The 22,605-nt window shown below is 46.3% G+C and overlaps 1 protein-coding gene across 1 annotated transcript in view; it reads right to left on the reverse strand.

Annotated features, from left to right (window-relative positions):
* Positions 1 to 1,466: 1,466 nt before the first annotated feature.
* The window catches only part of LOC126548623 (uncharacterized), a 44,230-nt gene continuing 23,091 nt past the window's right edge, over positions 1,467 to 22,605 (reverse strand). Inside the window, exon 4 of the mRNA XM_072285261.1 lies at positions 1,467 to 1,789. Coding sequence (XP_072141362.1) covers positions 1,620 to 1,789 — 170 coding nt within the window. The 3' untranslated portion in view covers positions 1,467 to 1,619. The remainder of the gene's footprint in view (positions 1,790 to 22,605) is intronic.

The raw sequence follows: 22,605 nt of genomic DNA on the forward strand, positions 1-22,605 counted from the left end.
GTCTTGCTAGAGCCGCTCGTCGAGCTTGGTGTCCTGCAGAAACTTCAACAATGCTTTTGTTGGACGTATTGAAATTGCAGTGTCAGGCCATGGGCCGAGGATAGCTTCCTCCTACAGTGGTTGCCTGCCAACGCTGGCTAAGAAACTTTCTAACGTCCTTCGCTCCAGCATATATGCTGGGCAGTCGCACAGTAGGTGTTGCAGTGTTTCAGGCGTCTGGCAGTGATCACAATCAGGGCTGTTCGATTGGCCGATGAGGTGCGCGTAGCGAAGGGTGAAAGCAACGCCGAGCCGAATCCTGTGTAGCAATGATGTTTTGCTCCGTGTAAGCTTCGGGGGCAAACAGAATTTACCGCCAGGGTCAATCATATGTAGACGTCTGTGCCTGTGACGATAAAGGTTTAAGACTGGTATTCGACAACGTAATTGGGCAAAAATTTATCGAGCTTTTCTGGTGTGAAAGGAATTTTTGTGCCATGGAATATGAGGTGTCGATATTCTGAAAAATTAGCTGTATCTGGGCTCGAAAAGCCTTGAATAATTTCATATGTCCTGAACATAGCAGTAGTTAGGTAAGCTTATGTATGATCTAAGGATAGTACAGGGCCATTTAGGGCCGCTGTCCTGAGATTGTCAACGATTTCGTTCCTGAATTAACCATTATGCCTAGGTACTCAAAGCAATCTAATTAAGTTCATGTGGGCAGGCACTAGAAAATAAAATGTGCGTAAAATGTTAGTTCTGCTATTTGCTGTGAGCGATGAACATAAAGCTAAAGAATCCGTTATTATGACTACCGTCGATATTGATGAATTTAGTTTGCGTAAGGCTAACCCTACGGCTGGAAATTCAGCTTGAAATGCGGATAAGAAGTGCGGAATCCTGATTAGAAATATACCAGTCTATAGAGCAGGAGTGAAAATGCCAATTCCTGATTTTTCTTCACACTGTGCTTAAATGTTACTAGCTATAGCCAAGAATTGAGCTCTTTCTTTAGTAGGCCATACATTATTTTTTAATTGCAGAGAGAAATGAGAGCAAGGTGTGATGACCTTGTCTAGTTGAGTGAAGAAAGCAGCCTGGTTAAATACTGCGAATACGATATGATGCTATTGTAGATGTTGCCCGCATGTGTTTTAGGTGATGCATTTCCGCGAACACGAGTAAACACAAGAAACCGCGTGTCTACAACCGAAACTTGTATCAGAAACGTTGCGAATCGAAAAGAGGCGGCGACTTCCGACGCTCCTCGCCGAGTGAACGCAACTACTCCAAGGTGCAAATTTGCCGAGCCGCCGTCAGAGGCGCTGGCTGTAGTCACGGACACGGGCGCGGCGTCGGGCAGTAGCTCCGTCTCATATTTCGCCACGTTGCCTCTTTGGTGCTGCTACAGTACCGCTGTGCACAGGTAAGAATGACCTCACGTCGCACACTGAGAGTGCGCCGACTTACACACGACAACAACAAACAATCAAATCGCTATTTAATTAAAAAATATAGCACAAGCAGTTAAAGCAGTCCGCGAACTTGAGCTGCGGGAAATGAGGGCACGTGAAAATAAAATTCTTCAGCAAGAAGTGCGCGTCACGGCAGCGTGCGCTCCTAATTGGCACAGTAGTTCATGACATCACGTCGGCACAACTGAGCCGCCGGTGATGCCGCAGCTGCCGAAGCCGAAGCGCTAGACGACGGTCGTGGCGGCTGTCGCTGTGCTGCTGCGTGCGATTCACCCGCGTCGAGCAGCCACCGCAGCGTCGCCGACAACCCAGGTCGTCGACAGCTCGGTGCACTGCGACTGTGAAACACAAGCACACCGTCACCCTGGCGCTTGTATTTAGCGAAGTACTGAAAGCGCACAGCGTGCTGAATGAAATTCTACAGAAGGATGGTTACGAGTCTAGAGAAGTATACGCAGGTAATTTATATTCCCCGCTAAATAATCGATTTTCAGTGAGTAAACGAGGAATGCGTGCTAACGGGTAATATCACTTTGTATATAATTATCACAAAGTCCCCGGATTCTTCCGGAACTAATAGCTTTTTGTCCTATTGTACTCCGCAATTTGCGTTTCGCCACTACCGCGGTTTGACAACGCTTATGCTACGAGTAAACAGCTAGCAAGCCTTGGAGTAGGATGCGGAGCTAGTCGGAACATTTTACTTGTTTTGCACCCGTGTCTCGCTAAATGTCATCAACTGCTGTTGAAACCTTCACTCACTAAACGGCGATTTTCTTAATTTTTACCGCACGTAAGACCACGTCGACTACAGAAAGCGGAAGGCAGCATGGGCGATCAACTGAAGCTATTATCACTGAGCGTCAGTTACGCGTCATCTTGCGTAAAATTTGCGCATCCGCACACGTATACTCCATATATTGTTTAATCTAATGCGCGAAGTCGATGAGTGTTTCTATACACAGAGTCGCTATGCCAGTGACTACGGATACATCCACTTTCTGGTTGCTACAAGCAGTGGTGATGATTAAGCGGCACAGGAATTGACATGAGCTGGCGAGTTAACTGGCGTGCGCTATATACAGTGGCCATATCTCTCGCCGAAGATTGCTAGGCATAACGTTAAGAGACAGGAAGAGAGCGGTTTGGATCAGAGAGCAAACGGGCATAGACAATATTCTAATCGACATCAAGAGGAAAAAAATGGAGCTGGGCAGGTCACGTAATGCGCCGGTTAGATAACCGTTGGACCATTAGGGTTACAGAATGGATTCTAAGAGAAGGGAAACGCAATCGAGGACGACAAAAGACTAGGTGAAGCGATGAAATTAGGAAACTCGCGGGTACTAGTTGGAATCAGTTGGCGCAGGACAAGGGTAATTGGAGATCGCAGGGAGAGGCCTTCGTACTGCAGGGGACATAAAACATGATGATGATGATGATGATGAGTCCCAATTGTCTGAATTAGGCCCCTGTTACAAATTCAGATGAATCTGGAAATGAAACAACGCATTGGAAGAGTTTCGAAATTGTTCGCGTTTAAAATTTTGAGCACTGTATTTGTATGAAGCTGAGTTTGCTTTTTGTTTATTAAACAATATTTCGCTTGGTGCATCGCCTTTGAGCATTGGTGAATGGCTTCTTGTGAACTCTACTGAATTAATATTACTACACAGTTCTTAAAGAAATTCTCATTTCCGACACTTGAGAGGATGATTTGGTAGCGTGGATTTGTTGTCTCATGGATTGCCTGGGAAATACTCGCCTTGCACTTTCCTCTGAATTTAGAGATAACCATGCTTCAGCATAAAGCTCTGGCAAGGTTCGCCCAGCACACTTGCACTTGCAGGTCACTTGACGTCTAGAAATGTGCAGTGCTTCTGCTGTTGGGTATTTAGAGTCCGCTTCTTTGTTTAGAGCCTCGTGTAGAGGATGTTATAAAGTGGCAAAAGAAATTCAGTTCCTATATGTTTGGCTTGTTGGCACAAGCACAGAAAGAGCAGTTTTGATAGTTGTTTTATTGGGTTTCTTTTGGGGGGGGGGCTTTCACATTTGCGATGCAGTTTTAGATCCATGTTTGTAAGTGATCTTTGTTATAATTGCTCGCAATTCAATAGGTAAGACCGCGGCCACTGCATGAATTAAATAGCTAAAGTAAAGCTGTGTGCCACACAAACAGGCTAGTGTTTGATTATAAATGATTCCCACTTGTTTAGTCACTTTAGGTCGGCATAATTAGCTGATTTATCCACACAGCGAACACTTCCTAACAGAGACTCGGGCTTCAAAAAATAACATGAATAAACCCACATTCCGAAAGTCGTTCCATTTTCACTTACGAACAATGTGAAGCACGGATATCCATTTCGACCTGCTTAATGTTAATAATTCAGAAAGCGAGGTTCAGCTCAATATAACTTCCAAAAATTCGCGAATGCATTGTACAATTTGTACGTATTTAACTACAGAGCCGCTGTTTTCACTGCTGGCGTGCGAGAAAACACCCAGCCTACCTTCCAACGACGCAAGCTTTCGCAGTGGCGTAGCCGTTTGTGCCGGAGCCCGGAGAACGGTGGGACCTTGGAGGTGCCAGGACGAAGGACCCACGCAAGGCTCGCATCGCTCCTGCCTCCGGTGATGCGTAGCGGAATGCGAGGCGCTGGCGCTGCTGCTGATACGAAAAGGCCGTCTGAGATGACGTCACGCTGGCACTTGCGGTGGAAGACGTGGCGAGACCTGCTGCAGCCCTCGTGAGGTCGAGACAGGGTTGAATGCTGTTTGCCACACGGCGGGTCCCGGGCGCTGTCACCTCCAAAGAGGACGTGAAGGGGTTCAGGACGCTGGACGAAGTCCAGTCGCCGATGACGCCTTTGGTGACGCTGCCTACTCGTTCCCGAAGGCGTAAAAGAGTTAAGCGTGATCGAAGGAGACATGATCTGCGATATGCGCTGGCGTCTCGTGCAGCAACGAACGGAACGCTGAACTTCTTTGTCTTTTATTCAAACGTAACACTCTCGTGCCCACAGGAGCAATCGCTAGTCATATCTTTATGTATTGTTTTCATTTTTTTAAAATCCCCGTATCGTGTGATGAATGGAGAAGAAAGTTGTGTTAGGTCACTATATTCACGTGAAGTTCCGCTGCGCGTTGACCTACGAGGTCGAACACAGTTAGTTGCAGGGTTAGATGAAATCTACGCAGGAATAAAAAAAAAAAAAACGGACGCCCCTTGCTTAGGTAATCAGAAACGAGAGACCAAGGAAGCTGCAAAATTGAAAGTGCCGCCTTGAATATTTTATTTCATTTATTAAGCACAAGTAATTTCCCCTATGTTTAACTAGGTGTCAGTATTTGTTGGCTTCTTATGATATGACTAATAAAAATCGCGCCTCTCGGTTAACCCCCTTTCTTCTCCTTTTAATATAGTCATTCGTTGCTCCAAACCAGAACTATTAGAACATTTGTACGCGGGAGACGATGTTTGTCATTCAGTCGTTCTGCTGTCCTTATTTGGGCTACAGCTAAACGCCCAGTGCACAAAAAAAGGCGCTCCATAATTTTACAAAGCTCAACTCTATTCTTGTCAGCTTCGTGTTTTGCGCGCTCCGAATTGAACGAAAAAAAAAAAAATAAGGGGATCTGAGAGGCTCGATTTTTTGCGAATGACAACCATACGAAGGGACAGACAACGAAACAAGGAAGAGCATAAGGCAAGGTAATTGTTGTGTTTAATTGAAATGTAGCGATAATAAGCTATGGGAAAATGAAGAAAGAAAGAGACATGAAGGGATAAGCTAAGGCAGCCAGGTTAACAATGCAGAACAAAACTCCGGTTTGCTGGATACTCTGTCTAGGAGAAAGCCAAGATGGAAGTGGCCACGCCCGAGACCAGGACCAGGACAACGAAGCGGCAACGGCCTGCTGCTGACGATGGCGGCAGTCTTTCTGATGAGGCTTCCACTACCAAGCGAGCGCATGGAAGTGCCGCCAAGGACACGCCGCCACCTAAAACGAGAGCCCGGCCCGTGAATCCGGCAACGCCCACCATGGATCAGAAGGTAGCCTTGAAGGAAGTGGCCAGCCCAAGACCAGAAGCAGGACGACGAAGTGGTGCCCGCCTGCTGCCGAAGATGGCGACAGGCCTTCCCAAGAGGCTCCCACTAACAAGCTAGCGCGTGGAAAAGCCGCCAAGGGCCCGCCGTCCCCTAAAACGAGAACCCAGTCAGTGAAGCCGGCAAAGCCGCAAAGCATAGCCACCACGGCTACCGGAAAAACGAGAAAGGCCGATGAAGCAACGCCACCCGACGCCAACATGAATGTCCCATCCACCAGTAAGGAATCCAAGTCGCGCAGGGTGAGCCGGAAGGCGCGCTCGAGGAGCCCCTCCCCGATCAATGCTCACACTGCCGCGGCCAAGGCTCCGAACCATCGGCACCGCTCGCGGAGTCACTCCCATGGCGGCAGCAGTCATGACGCCAAGAGGGGTAGGAGCCGCGCTACCTCAAGGCATTCGTCCCGCAGCGGTCCAGGTGGCCACAAGCTCAAGGATGAAGGGTCCACCACCGTCTCGCAGAGCAGCCGCAGAACAAAGTGGAAGAGCCGCCGCCGCCATTCCAAGAGCAGCACCTCTGCTGCGAGCGTGAGTACCAGGAGTGGCGGGAGACGGCGCCGCCACGCCCGTAGTACGCGTTCGTCGTCAAGCCGCGGAGGAAAGCGGGGCAACTCTAAGAAGGCTGTGAGCAGCTACTCGTCGAGGTCTCGTCGGGCCAAGGGGACTGCTGGCAAGGCTACGAAAAGAGGCAAGCGCTAGTAAGAACGTACCATTGAGCGGGAAAGCAAGTGGGCCATGCACAGAGAAAATCTACACCAGCCTCGGCCTTGGCCTCCGATTCAGGACCGAGAAATGAATGGGGACATGTCCTCAATGGGTAAAACTAGGCCCGCGTACCAGCACGACAATGCCGAATAAATTTCACTGTCTATGCGCTCTACTGTTTTTACTGTTGCTGAATCACCCTCACTAGGAAAGAATTCCACGGCTGCAATTTATTCAGTAGTCAAACTTCGGAAGACAGGCGATAAGTTTTATGAAGCACGGCAGTGTAAGAATCATAGCTTTCTTTCCCGTGTCGTAACTAAAATAAAGTAGGCTTTGTCGACTTTTCTGGTGCTTAACTCGTTTACTGCGACAGCAGCAGGTACTCATAACGGACACCTTCCTTAAGAACAACTTTGCGATGTACACAACGTCACCGCATCTGCGAAAGTATTAAACTTGTGGTCTCCGAAATACATACATGCATACTACTCTCGGAGCTCCCACAGCCTTAAACTGATGTACACGCCTAAATTTCCAGCACGTCTGACTTCACAACTCCCTTTTCTTTCAGTCACCGATATTCTTGCTATAGAATCGCCGTTATGTGCCTTCACAAAAGAAATCATCGACATTGTTTTATTTTTAAGAGCCATATTTACTTTACAGTATTTGAGAGTCTATATTGAGCGGCGCTAAATGCCCTGCTTGTACGCAACCTTTTCCCCGTAGCGAGGTACCGAAAACCGTATTTGTCTCAATTTGATCAAGATATGTTTGTATATCGCCAGCTGTATATAAAGGCGAAAGCCTTACGTGACTCTTGCAATGGCTCATACCCTCTTAAGATAGAGTCTAGTCGAGTGGTAAAAAAAATTATTAGAGACAATGGGAGCAAAAACAAGCGGCCGAGGAGACGAACCAAGAGAAACTTTGTAAAAGCAAGCCAAGCGAGAGATCGAGCAGCAGGACCAGGAGCCGCTCGGAGTCCTTCCCGAGGCTACAGACGCCGCAACACCAGACACAACAGAAGGAAACAAGTAACAAGGTGAGCTGGTCAGACAAAGTCTCCCAGGATTCAGAAAAGGATAGAGAAAACCAGGAGCTAAAAGAGCTTATTAAGAGGCAGGAAGAGCAAATCAGAATACTGATTGAGGATAGGAAAAAGGAGAGAGAAAAATTTTTAAAGATAATCGAGGAGATGAAAAAAGAGAAGGGTGGAAACAGTACGAGACAGGAAGAAAGTGTAGGGGACAAAGAACGTAAAACAGATCGGCCCCCGCTCAAAGAGAAGAGAATGGGAGAGACAGACTCAGACAGCAAGATGAACAAAGTTACTCAGGATATTACCCTGATGAACGGAGCTATGATGCAATTCATGGAACAAACTCGAGCGGAATTTGAAAAGCGCGACATCGCCCTCAAAGCAGAATTTGAGAAACGCGACTTCGCTTTAAAAGCGGAATTCGATTGGTTTAGAACACAATTAATTAACATTCAATATGCATTGGCAATATAACACGATCTGGCAGTGGAATTGTAGGGGCTTCCTGAAAAAGAGAGCAGTCCTACAAACATTCCTAACTAACATCGATAAACCAGATGTCATTGCGTTGCAAGAGTGTGGGAAAAATGCAAAATTGGCCGGCTACACAGCCTACACTGGACAAGGAGAGAATCGGCAGACAGCTATTTTAGTTAAAAGAAACTTAGCAGCAGTCCTGCACGAGACTGACACAAATAAGATTGATCACGTCCTAATTGAACTAGTACCGAGGAAAAGAAAAGATAGGAGCCTATACGTTCTCAACGTATACAGCTCTCCTAAGCAAAAAAAGAATTGTGGCTTCGATCAGCTCATCGAAAGGTCCAAAAGCATTGCAGGGAACAGCCCCATAGTCATAGTCGGAGACTTTAACGCGCCACACACGGCTTGGGGGTACAAAACCTCGCAACAGAAAGGCAGAGAATTATGGGATACTATCTCCACCATGAACTAACTCTACGAACAGATCCTCAAGTTCCGACGAGAAAAGGAAATAGTGTTTCCAGGGACACCACACCGGACCTTACTCTCATAGGGGGACACATAGCCGCACGATGGTGTAACACGGGAGAAGACTTGGGGAGCGACCACAGAATAATAGAGACGGTGGTAGAACACGGCATACCAACTCCCACACACAAGCAGATCCAAGCGGTAAATTGGAACCTCTTTAGGCAGAAATGTGCCGAAAAAGAGGAGCTCAAGAATGTAGGCAGCTGGAGCAAAGCCCTCTTGGAAGCGGTTGAAGAGGCCACGGAAAAGGTGGAGGCAGACGAAACGCAAGAGGTAGTAGACCGGAAAATGGTCGGATTATGGAGGGAAAAAAGGCAGCTAGAGCAAAAATTGAAAGAGAATAGAAGCAATAGAAACATTAGGAGGGCATTAGCGCACCTGAACGGAGAGATTGAAGAATATGCACTCGAACTCACGAAACGAAATTGGAATAGCATATGCGAACAGATGGATCACAAAATTGGTAAACCAAATACATGGCAACTGTTGAGACACCTACTAGACCCCCAAAGCAGCAAATCAGAGACGCATAGAAACATGCAGAAACTAGTGTACAAATACGAAGGTAGTAATAGACAATTGTTCGCTGAAGTTAAGGATAGATATCTTAAATGTGGTCCGCAACAAACACTGCCGGACTACAAAGGCGAAGAGAGCCCCCTCTTGGACAGCCCCGTAACGGTAGGAGAAGTTAGGGCCGAGCTGAATCGACTCAAAACGAAAACAGCTGCAGGACCGGACAGAATAAGCAATCGGATGTTGAGGAACCTAGACGACAAGTCAATAGTAAACCTAACGAATCTTATGCAAGAGTGGTGGGAGAAGGGTAAAATCCCCAAAGAATGGAAGGAGGCTAAATTAGTCCTAATTCCAAAACCGGGGAAAAAGCTTAGTCTCGAAAACCTCAGACCAATATCCCTCACGTCATGCGTCGGGAAACTAATGGAACACGTGATACAATCTAGAATCAGCAGATACTTGGAAGACCAAGACATGTACCCTGACACAATGATAGGCTTCAGAGCACACCTATCTGCGTGCGATGTCATGCTACAGCTTAAAGAGCAAATTATCGACCACCAAACGAAGGACACGAAAGCCATCGTTGGCTTAGACGTGGCCAAAGCATTTGACAACGTATACCACAAGGCAATCTTAGAAAAATTGAGTAGCCTAAACGTAGGGAGACGTACCTACGAGTATATAAAGGACTTTCTGACTGACAGAACAGTAACGGTTAGTCTAGGGGGTAACGAAGAGAAAGGGAAAGAGCTCAGCAATAAGGGGACACCGCAGGGCTCTGTGCTCTCACCCACTCTCTTTAACATAGTAATGATGGGACTCCCGCACAAACTTAAGGACTTACAGGGTCTAGAACATACGATCTATCACCCTACGACATCACCCTATGGATAAATAGAGGCAGTGACGCCCACATGGAAGAAACGCTGCAAAATGCCATAAATATAATTGAAGAGCACTTAGAAAAAGCCGGACTTAAATGTTCAGCTACGAAGTCGGAGGCTCTCTTCATCAGTCCACAGAAAAAGCGAAAGCAAATCCCTAACCACGGGATAAAACTCGCAGTTAATGGGGACGCGATTCCAAATGTTAAAGCTATACGAGTGCTAGGCATGCACATTCAGGAGAATGAAAGAAATACGGAAACGATTAGAAAGCTTGAAATGAGCGTAAGCCAAACATGTCGACTCCTCAGAAGAATCGCCAACAAGAAGGCAGGCATGAGGGAGGCTAACCTATTAAGGATAGTGCAGTCCTTCGCGATCAGCAAGATCACATACGCAACACCGTACCTTAAACTAACAAGGGCCGAGAAAAACAAAATAGAAATCCTCATTAGGAAAGGAATTAAAACAGCCCTAAACCTGCCACCATGCACATCTACGCAGAGGATACTAAACATGGGCATTTCAAACACCCTAGAAGAGTTGATCGAAGCCACACTAGTCTCCCAACAACAGAGACTAATGAGAAGCAGAGGTGGTCTGAGAATTCTAGAGAAACTAGGATACAAAACTAACAACAAAGTAAGAAACACGGGAGCCATTCCGTCGCAAATCAGAGACAGGATACGCATACCACCACTCCCGAAGAATATGCATCCTAGTCACCACCAGGACAGGAGGAAAGACAGGGTTAAAGCATTACAAAAATTACTAGATAAAAAGCAAGGGGTGTTCTACACGGATGCAGCAGAATATGAAAGCAGACCAGGTTTTGTCTCAGTGACGACCCAGGCTAACGGTGAGAACTCAAAGAGCTGCAGTACCCCGCAAAACAGAGTGGAGGTTGCAGAGGAGGTGGCCATAGCCCTAGCTTTGACTCAAAAAGGGGTTAAAATCATAGTGTCAGATTCCAAAACAGCTATCAGGAATTATACCGCAGGGAGAATCTCCAAAGAGGCGCTCAACATATTGGAGAAAGGACCAATTCCAGAAGAATCAGTAAACCTTATATGGACTCCTGCCCACGAAGGCTTGCCCGGCAACGAGGAAGCGCACGCATTGGCCCGAGAGCTTATTTACCGGTACACCAATGCAGCCTCTACAGCCAGGGAGCCCCTACAAAAAGAAGAAGGCATAAACACTTACAGCGAAATTCTGGATTATTATAGAATTGGAAGGAAAACACTGCCAGCGGCGCATAAGAAACTAAGTAAGCAAGAAGAGATAACATGGAGGCAACTCCAAGCGGGGGTCATCTGCAACCCCTACATCCTGAAGAGATGGCACGATAGCATTGAGAACATGAATTGCAAACACTGCGGGGCAAAAGCGGACATGATCCACATTATATGGACATGTCCTAGATACAATAAACCAGATAGGGATAGACAATCCTGGGAGACTTTAATGACCAGCTCGAAGGAAGATGATCAAAGAGAAGTCATCCGCATGGCCCTGGACACCGCTGAGCTCCAAGGAGCATCAGCCAGCTGAAAAGGGAGGAGCAAGCCGAAGAGAAAGGAAGACTCTTGACTCCTCGGCGCTCTTTGTTGCGGGTGCAAATAAACGTTATTTCTCTCTCTCTCTCTTAGCAATGGCTCATACCCGCATAAACAAGGAAAAATGCAATGGCTCTCACATTCATTGAAATCACCCATACAAAACATAGGACAGCATGCGTTTCAATAAGGAACTGCGGCTCGTTACGCCTTGGAAGAAGCCCGACCCATCCGATCGTGTAACCTAATGCTTCGCCAAATGTGCAGTAGGCTTTCGCCCACACGTGTTACAGGAGTGTACCATGGCTACCGAATTTTTTCCTTTAAGCTGCGCACTTCCGTTTTGCAAGTAAAGACATTTCTGCATAAAAAAAAAAGTGGAGCACATATGCCCAGGTACTTGATTTGTATACTTTGCAACCAACATGAGACTTAGAAGGGACGTCAACAAAATGCGACCAGAGAATGCATTGTGCGAGAAGCGTTCGGCTACTGAGAAGTGAAAGAGAAGTCGGCAACAATAATTTGAGTTCCGCGTCTAAATTTTTACCACCATAGATCTGGCTTCTGTTTTAATACTGGCACTCAGCCAGAAACCGCTGTTTCGGCATTTTCCTGGGGCTCTTTGTGTAAGTTTCTTTTGCGTGCCGCCTACTCTGTTAATATTTTTGCACAAGTTAATAATCACGGAATCCTTTGATAATCCTGCACCGGTTTAGAAAAGGCTGTATTCCTGTAAACAAAGGTAAATTAGTGTATGCGCATCACATCACCATTTGTACGCATACGTCTCCGTTTTCTTTTTATTCGCTGTGGAATGCAAACAAGGAATGAGTTCTGTGAAGCAAGCTAGGCTACTGTGAGTGACCGTACGATAGCAGGATCATCAGGAGCATCAGGTTACGCCGTGACTCATTCGATCAACCAATGGGCCTTAGTCTCCAGCAGCTGCGGTACATGCACCTGACCAAGGCGGCGGTCAGACCTGTAGCGCACAGAGTGTGCTAAGAATCTCTGGACCGGACAAGCCGCCAATGGAAACTGACCGTGAGAACATTTAACACCCGAACTCTCTCGAGTGAAGCTAGTTTAGCAGGCCTCTTGAGGAACTATCAGGCATTGTTTGGCATATCATTGGCCTTAGCGAGATTAGAAGCACAGGTGAGGCTTATACCGTGCTGACTAAGGGCCACGTTCTCTGCTATAGAGGACTTATAAATATGAAGTAGTACGGAATAGGATTCCTAATCCATAAGGACATAGCGGGCTGCTTGACGAGTTCTACAGCATTAATGAGAGGGTAGCAGTAGTCGTAATAAAACTTAATAAGAAGTATAGATTAAAGGTAGTACAAGCGTACGCTCCAACATCCAGTCATGATGACGATGAAGTAGATCAGTTTTATGAAGATATGGAATTAGTGATGGGAAAAGTGCAAACACAGTATACTGTAGTAATGGGCAACTTTAATGGAATAGTGGGGGAAAAGCAGGCTGGTGAATAAGCAATTGGCAACTACGGCGTTGATTCTAGAAACACTAGAGGAGAGATGTTGGTAGAATTAGCGGAAAGGAACAAGCTGCGAATAATGAACACCTTCTTCAGAAAGCGTAGCAACAAAAAGTGGACTTGGAAGAGCCCTAATGGTGAAACAAGAAAAGAAATTGATTTCGGACTATCCGCCGATCCCAGCATAGTGCAGGATGTAGAAGTGTTAGTTATGGCAAAGCACAGTGATCATAGGTTAGTGAAGTGTGCAATTCATCTCAATTTGAACAGAGAAAGAGCAAAATTGATTAAGAAGGAAGAGGCCAACGTAGACGCAGTAAAGGCAAAAGCAGAGCAATTCATGCTGGTACCTGTAAACAAATCTGCAGCCTTAGAACAGCGAGATGAAGGTGACATAGAGGTAATGAATGAAACCGTATCTGGGCTGGCTTCAGAAGCAGCAATTGAACTGGGAGGTAACGCACCAAGGCAACCAATAGGTATGCTCTCCCAAGCAACGAAGGACCTAATAAAGAAACGACAAAGAATGAAAGTGTCCACATCAAAAGATCAGACAGAATTCGTAGAATTGTGAAAATTGATGAACAAGGAGAAAAAGGATATTTGAAATTATAACGTAAGAAATACTGAAGAAGCAGTAAAGAATGGACACAGCACAAAATAAGTGAGAAGAAAACTAGGTTATAGGACAAGGCAAAATGTATGCACTGAAAGTAGAGTAATAGCATCAACAATTTCGAATATATAGTAAAAGCAGCAGAAGAATTCTATACTGACCTGTACAATGCCCAGAGCAGCGAGAATACCTCCATCCGAAGTAACATCAACTAATGAACAGGTTACAGAGGCTCCTTCCACGAAGTTCGTTTGATAAGTGTGGTAAAAAGCACAAAAAACACCACGTGAGTTTGCAGAAAACAATACTTTATTTTTCAACATAATTCCCTTCTAGCCCCACACTTCTTCTAGCTGTGCTGCAATTTTTTATCCCCTAAGAAAAGACTATGGCTCGAGGCTCTTGAAGTAGTCATTTACCACTCAGATAAGCTCTTCATCTGAAGAACATTTCTTTCCACCCAGCCACTTTTCCAGGTTTGGAAAGAGGAAAAAGTCGCCGTGGGCCAAATCCGGTGGTTAAGGTGGATGAGCCACAACATGGAAACCTAACTCGTGCTATTTGGCCATTGCAACAAGCGATCTGTGGGGTGGAGCATTGTCTTGCTGAAAGAGGAGTTTTTTCCGTGCTAACCTAGGCCGTTTAGTGCGCAATGATTTTTTGAGTAGACCTAGGAGTCTTGCATAATATGGTCTTGTAATCGTTTTCCTATTTTGTAAGTAGTCTACAATGATTATTCCTCGTGCATCCCAAAAGACAGTCGCCATCACGTTTCCGGCTGCACAAACTGTCTTTGCCTTTTTTGAAGCGCCTTCATCAGGCCCAGTACATTGCATTGACTGCAGTTTAGACTCTGGAGTGTAACGATGTATCCACGTCTCGTCAACTGTCACAAGTTGATGACAGAAGTACTGCGGATTGGGATCAAACATCGATAAACACTGCTTCGAGATGTCTGGCCTCATGCGCCTTTGGTCGATCGTCAGCAGACGCGGCAGCTAACGTGCACAGACCTTCTTCCTCTGAAATTTCTCATGAAGAATATTGTTAACTCTCTCTGCCGAGATGCCTGCGATTTCAGCTATCTCACGTACCTTTACTCGGCGGTCTTCCATGACAGTGCCATCAACTTTCGATACCATTTCTGGCGTGGTGGCCTCCACTCGACGCCCAGGACTGCTTCATCTTGCGTCGAAGTTCGGCCACGTTTGACTTCATTTATCCAATAGTAAACTGTCTTTAGTGATGGTGCAGAGTCTCCATGAACTTCGCTCAAATCGGCTTTAATTTGCGCAGCCGTCCAGTGTTCTAAATAAAAATGTTTTATCGCTGCTCGAAATTCACCTTTTTTATCATTTTACTGGGAATCACCACGCAGCTCAGTGACAATGGTTGTCAGAAGGTTACTAACTGTCGGTACCAGCGTAAACAAGTTCTGCCTTCGTATGAAGGGTGCTTCCCGCGGGCCACCTATAAAAAAAAAGAATTGTAACGCCATTTCTTGTATTTTTAGCATACTTATCAAACGACCCTCGTAAAGCTAGCGATGAAGTTAGAAGGGCATTACGGGACATGAAAATAGGAAAAGCGGCAGCAGAAGATGGAATAAAAGTCGATTTAATCAAAGATGGAGGAGACATCATGCTTGAAAAGCTTGCGGCCCTTTATACGAAATGTCTCACGACTTCAAGGGTCCCAGAGAACTGCAAGAATGCCAACATTATACTAACCCACAAAAAGGAAGACATTAAAGAATTTGAAAAATTACACGCCCATTAGCTTACCTCCAGTACTTTACTATAAAATATTCACCAAGACAATTTCCAATAGAATAAGGGCAACACTTGACTTCAGTCAACCAAGAGAACAGGCTGGAAGGGATACTGTACAATAAATCAAATCCATGTAATCATTCAGCTAATCGAGAAATCTGCAGAGTACAATCAGCCTCTCTATGTGGCTTTCCTAGATTATGAAAATGCACTTGATTCAGTAGAGGTACAAGCAGTCATAGAGGCAATACGTGATAAAGGAGTACAGGAGGCTTATGTAAATATCTTGGAAAATATCTACAGAGGTTCCACAGCTACCTTAATTCTCCACAAGAAAAGTAGGAAGATACCTATAAAGAAAGGAGTTGACAAGGAGACACAATCTCTCCAATGATATTCACTGCATATTGGAAGACGTATTCAAGCTATTAAACTGGGAAGGCTTAGGAGCAAAGATCATCGACGAATATCTCAGCAAGATTCGGTTTGCAGATGACATTGTCCTGTTCAGCAACACTGGGGACTAGTTACGACAAATGACTGGGGACCTTAACAGAGACCGTGTAAGAGTGGGGTTGAATATTAATATGCAGAAAACAAAGATAATGATCAATCGCCTGGCAAGGGAACAAGAGTTCAGGAAGGCCAATCAGTTTCCAGAGTCTGTGAAGGAATACGCTTACCTAGGTCAATTACTCACAGGGGATCCTGAACATTGACAAGGAAATGTACAGAAGAATAAAAATAGGTTGGAGCGCATAGCAAACATTATCAGACACTGACTGGAAGTTTACCATTATCATTAAAAAAAGGTGTGCAATCAGTGTATTCTACCGCTGCTAACATATGAAGCAGAAACTTCGAGAGTGACAAAGAAGCTCGAGAACAAGTTAAGGACCGCTCAAAGAGCGAATGTTAGACGTAAGGTTAAGAGACAGGAAGAGAGCGGTGTGGATCAGAGAGCAAACGGGGATAGCGGATATGCTAATTGACATTAAGAGAAAGAAATGGAGCTGAGCAGGTCATGTAATGTGTAGGTTGGATAACCGGTGGACCATTAGGGTTACAGAATGGGTGCCAAGATAAGGGAGGCGCAGTCGAGGACGCAAAAGACTAGGTGGGGTTATGAAATTAAGAAATTCGCAGTCGCAAGTTGGAATCGGTTTGCACAGGACAGAGGTAACTGGAGATCGCAGGGAGAGGCCTTCGTCCTTCAGTGGACATAAAATAGGCTGCTGATGATGATGATGATCATGACAGTTACGCGCACGACAGCGACGCGACAAAGTTGAATTATTTGAGGAGCTAGAATAATTAGTTCCCTTTATTTCAGCTAGTCATGGCCATTGTCTTGCATCAAGCTAAAAACGCCACAATGACAGCAAAAGGACATTAATGGCCACCTTTCTACTCAGTATTATGACTATAGGTCGGATTTTGGAAATGTAGTCTGAAAGGCGCCTAAAATAAACACTTCAAAGGGCCACCTTTTAACCAAACCACTTCTTATCGAGAGAGAGAGAGAGAGAATAAAGAGGAAAGGCAGGGAGGTTAACCAGATATGAGTCTCCGGTTTGCTACCCTACACTGGGGATGGGGGGTAGGGGTAAGAAAGATGACAGAGAGGAAAACGCTGAAAAAAGGAAAAAAAAGTACGCACACATGGAGACACACATGAAATGGACAAATGAATTTGAAGGTAAAATAGTATATTTGAGAAATACGTTACGCTTCCGCAAAACGTACTTCAATGCAGAGGCGGAATGTTGTCATGTTTCCGGGGGGGGGGGGGGGCAACTTTCTGAACCCCACGTATATATAAATATATATATATATGATTCTTGCACTTGAAACTTCTCGACGAGTTGTTCACTGAAATGGCGGCGTTATATAAGAATTTACAAGACCTCATAAATGGAGATATTTCAATTACATGGTGCAATCTTCCTTCGTGTAATTGTCGTACACTTCGCTGTCACTAATACTGTTTCGGCTTTCCGCCAAAACTGCAGCCTCTCTCTGTCTTCTTTTTTTTTTTCTGTAAGTCACAGTATAAGCTCTTCTGCGCATGACTGCTGTTGATTCTCTTTCCGAGTGAATGCGGCTTGGCCTCATTTCGGTTACTGAGTGAATTGTACAGGGTGCCTCCACTATCATGAACCAATACTTAAAAAAAAGCAGTGGCGGTACTCGAAAAACACCTAGTGCATATTGTTTCCAGTGAAGTGGAGTAGCCACCAGTAATCCTATCGTTCCTGAAATTTAATTGGACAATTGCAATTATCTAATTCGAGAAGTACTGTCCTAATTATCAAAGTGTCATTGAGGCATTTGCAGCTACCCTCAAATGACATACAACTGCTCTGTTTTCAGTGATGTACTAATTGCGTGCATTTTTTCCAACTACCACGTGACTGCGCCACCACCCGCATCATAAAGCAGCGCCCTCAACAAGCTAATTGAAAGCAACTGCATTGCCTGTCGCAAACCCCAAGAGACAGCGCATCATCTTGATAATGGTTCGGAAGGAGCACCAACAGCAGGTTTCGCCGCTTTGCAGCTATTCCTTCCTCTCTACGTCACACTTATTATCCGTCTCTCAAGACCGACTGATCACATAGATAACAATATCCCTTTCATAATGCGGCCTAAGCGCCGCTCCGACCCCGCGCGAACCGCGAAAAGCAATGTAACAGGCATAGCTTGTTTCAAAATTCCGGCTTTTCTCGCACCGCATCGGCAGAGTGCGCGCGCAGCTATATTTCGCGCCATAAACCTGCTTCAGATCAAAGCCAAATTAAAGCGATGGTTTTACTTTTCATAAAAGTGTATACGTGCTGCAAAAACAGGTTCATGCCATGACATAAAAGCGAAATAAACAGACCGGGAAGCGACCCACGTGTTTAGAAAAGGCAAAACCGATGCGTTCAAGAAAGTAAATAGCCACTTCTAAATGAGCCGAATTGGCAAATGGGGACACCTGCACAAAAAACAAAAACAAAAAATACATCAGATTTCAGAGTGCCCTTATTATCTATGAATTCGTAAGCGCCAGTAAACACCAGCTGCTCCCTAGAGGACGTGTTTGAATAGGTCTCCTTCTGCAGCTAAGCAGTACTGAGTCCGCTTTACCACATCTTCAGTGGCTTTCTTGATGACCGACGCTCGAATTCTACGGCAGACATCTGTTATCCTTGTCTTGAGCTAATCTGACGTCCGTCTCAATCATGTAAACACAATCTTTCACATAACCCCAAAGAAAGAAATCGAGTTGAGAGAGGTCAGGTGAGGTAGCCGGTCAATTTACAGGCCCATGCTTTCCAAGCTATTGCGCATGAAAAGTCGCATCCAGCCAGTTTCGTGCTCAGCTGCTTCTGTGTGCGGGCGCTCCATCTTGCTGATATACCACAGAAGCGGAAGACGTGACAGCGGGACTTCGCTGAGAAACTCATCCACCACTCCTGCAAGGATTTCGTCCACATAACGCTGTCCAGTCAGTGTGCGATAGACGAAGATCGAACTGATTATAGCACCGGCGTAAATTCCGCACCCCACATTCAACGACCACTGGTACTGGTGCCGATAGCGCTTTACCCAGTGTGTATTGTAGTCACTCCAATAGTGTGAATTATGCAAATTTACCCGCCGTTTCTGTGAAAATTCGCTTCATCTGTGCACATGATGTTTCTCAAGAAGTACGGTGACTCATCGGCTTTTGTGAGAACCCATTTTGAGAAATCTAGACGATTCTACAGGTCGCTATCTTCCGAGTATTGGTGCTGGTTAAGATAGTACGGGTGAAAGGCCGTCATTTAGAATCCTCCAAACTTATGGCTTGGAAATTGGTACTAGGGCAGCCACGTCCCAAACGCTACCATGAAGGATTGAGGCCACAAATGCTAGAACATCCGTGCGTACGCTAGGACTCAAATATAGAGTTCTAAGCCGCTGTTTCTTGAAGCTGCCGGTTTGTCTCAGGTTTTCATAATTTCTTATGATAGTTGACGCGTTTGGTCTACCACCACACTTCCATGACTGATATATATTTGCGGCCTTCCTATTGCTGTCATTTGCAGCTTCCAAGGCAAGGATCACTTTTACCTTCTGCTCATCAGAGAAAGACATGGCGACTGGGACGAAACAAAACGCACCTTTAAACATTTGCACTGACGTTTTCAGTTCGCTCTTGTGGTGATAGTTATAGTGGCAAAAAAAAAAAAAGAACCATCCGTGCACTTTATTTACGCTAAGGCAACAGCTATCACAGTTTGTTTCTAGCGAACACCAAACGCTGCGTGTTACTTCAGCCGGGGAGCGGCAGATTAGGAACTAGCTCGATCACCATGTTTTACAGCAAAGCTGTATACGGCTAGCCGATTCATCCGTCCGTCCGTTTGTCGCCTGTACGCCGAAAACTCCTCCGGCGCAACTCCACGCGTATGCACGGAAAAAAAAAAGCGAAAGAGAGGTGCGCGATTGGCTGCGCCAGTAGTGACGTCGTTGCTCTCCGTCACAGCATAGCGGACGCGCAGCAGTTTCTCTCCGACTCCTACACGGGTAGGCGACGCGTCATACGTACTCCTGACGAGCAGGCAGCCTTCGGTGAGCAACGCCGCGAGCAGAACCAGGAACTAGCTCGTCGACGCCGTCCCAGTGCTGCAGCCCGGGCACAAGAACAGCTCGTGCAGGCGAGCGAAGGCAGCAATTGCGTACTGAGGATCCGGTAGCCTACCAAGCCGTCGTTTAATGAACCGTAAGGATTAACCCAGTGATAAACACCGGGCCGCACGTTTCAGGTTCGCTGGTTAACCATCTGTACGGAATGCTTGGGCGGTGTTTTTTATCCTTTATTTCCTTCATTTCGTTCTGGCTAACTCAGAAGGAGCCTGTTCGAGGGCGCTGCTTTATGATGCGGGTGGGAGATCAGTCACGCGGTATTCTCCATATTTCGCAGAGTTTTATTTTATTTATAAGTCGGAAAAAATTAGTACGCAAATAGTACGTCGCTGAAAATACCGCAGTTAGACGTCCCTTGCCTGTAGCTACAAATGCCTCATTGACACTTTGATAATTATGATTAGTACGTGTCGAGTTAAATAATTAATTGCAATTACCTACTTAAATATCAGAAACGAAAATATTACTGGCAGCTACTCCACTGTACTGGAAACAATATGCACTAGGTTTTCTTCGAGTAACGCATTGCTTTTTTTTTTAAATATTGGTGCATGGTAAATAATTGGGACATCCTGTATATACTTATGACCTCTGCATGCAATTAACAATGTTTCCATCTGTAATCAATGTTGTAAATTATTTAGAGTAGTTTGTTAATGAGTCGTTAGTCTTGCTTACTCGAAAGAGAAGCGATACTGAGACGCCTATCATTCACGTGCATTTCACACGCCGTTGATAAAAGGCTCTGCTGAAGGAGTCACTAAAGTTGACAGGCCTTTTTCAGGGTCAAAAAACACGCGATGCATTTTGAAGCGAAGTGAACATACAGCAACATATTCTATCTCTAGGCATAAGCTATCCGTACCTTTAGAAATAATTGTTATTTGGCTACCTCCTTCTCTTTAAAAATGTAATAAACCTTGTCCTGGGTATATAGTTAAATATATTGTACATGTGCATGGTGTTTACAGTGGAAATTTAAAACAATGTTGAAGTGAGAAATTACGGATGAAGCAGCCGCCGCCGCTACTTCTAATGCGCTTGTTCTCCTATTGTCAGGATTTGCAGAAATAAAGGAAAGTACGAATTAAAATGCGTGCACGGCCGTGCCAACAATGATGCAGCAAGCTATTAGCCCCAATAAAATATTAAGTGCAAAGGTCGAGGCAAGTCAAAAGAAACCTCAGATGTTGTAGGTGACAAAACTCTGGCAGAGAGAGAGAGAGAGAAACAATTTTATTTAGTCGCCTGCAGAACGACACCATGACTAAATAGCGCCGCGACGCGGGCCCTGACGTCTTCTCAGCGGGTGGTCTCTACTCAACTCCAGCGCGTGTTACTCCCGCGGTCGGTCGCCCTGAGGAGCAACTTTCCGTCGGTTTCGCTCGCCCTTTGTCCTTCAAGAGCCGCCGAGACCTGTTGGATGACCCAGGTTTAGATTTCGTGGTCGTAGCATTCCGCCGCAGCCGCTAGTCGCGGCGGACTCGTACTTATCGAAGCTTCGTCGGGGAACTTGGTGCAATCCCATAGGATGTGCGTCATGGTGGCCCTCTCCCGTTCGCACACGCGGCACACATCACTCACATATACTTTCGGATACAGATGATTCATTAACACTGGGGTGGGTAAGGAACCAGTTTGTAATTGTCTGAGCAGCACCGCCTCCGCTCGGCTCAGTCCCGGGTGCGGGGGGGGGGGGGGGGAAAGTCCTTCGAGCCAGGCTGTGAAACTGTGTAAGTTCGTTGAACGTCGTCATGCGGTCCTGGGCACTACATCAAGTTGGACGGTCGGTTGCAGCGGCGCACTGCGTGTGCCGTCTCGTTGTGGTTATCGTGCTTCTCCGACGCATCGTTGCCCGCGTGCGCCGGGAACCACTTGATTTTAGCATACCTATTCTCAGTTTGCAGGTCATCTAAGCACAGAACGCGCACAGCCTCACCACACACTTTGCCCTTGGCATAATTCCGCACTGCACTTCGCGAATCACACAACACCGTCTGGCACCCGCGGTCGGCAATGGCCAGGGAAATGGCCACCTCCTCCACCTGACACGCCTCTCGGACCCGTAAGCTCGCCGCTGCCCTCGTCGCGCTGGACGACGCCTCGATGACGGTAGCTACGAACGCCGCGCTGTCTCCCTGGTATTCTGCCGCATCCACGAAGCTTGCGTGCTCGCCCGTGGCGTGAAAGTCGATGAGGGCCTTGGCCCTCGCCGCTCTTCTCTCCTTGTTAAACTCCGGGTTCATGTTTCTCGGGATGAGGTCTACCCGAATCCAGCGCCGGGTGCCGTCCGGGCCAGGAACGTCGCTACTCGCCTTTTTCGCCCCGGGCGTGAAGCCCAAGTATTGAAGTATGCGCCTGCCGGCTTCGGTCATAGAGAGCCGCTCCAGCTGGGCGGTCCGTTGCGCTTCCGCAATTTCCTCGAGGGTATTGTGTACTTCCAGGCTCAGGAGCTTGTTGGTGTTCGTACACTCGAATAGTTCGAGCGCCGCCTTGTAAGCTCTGCGTATCAGGCCGTTGATCTTATTCTTTTCACACTGAATCCAGTTGTGGAAGGCTGCAACGTAGGTGACGTGGCTGATTACGAAGGAGTGCACAAGCCGAATCAAGCTTTCCTCCTTCATCCCGGCCTTGCGGTTGGCGACCCGTCTGATGAGACGTATTGCGCTGGTAATCTTGGCTGTAAGGCGGGAAATGCCCGCCTTACTCGTCAATGCTCGTCTTTGCCCCGTCG

Source organism: Dermacentor andersoni, chromosome 1 (assembly GCF_023375885.2).
Source record: "Dermacentor andersoni chromosome 1, qqDerAnde1_hic_scaffold, whole genome shotgun sequence".
Classification (NCBI taxonomy): domain Eukaryota; kingdom Metazoa; phylum Arthropoda; class Arachnida; order Ixodida; family Ixodidae; genus Dermacentor; species Dermacentor andersoni.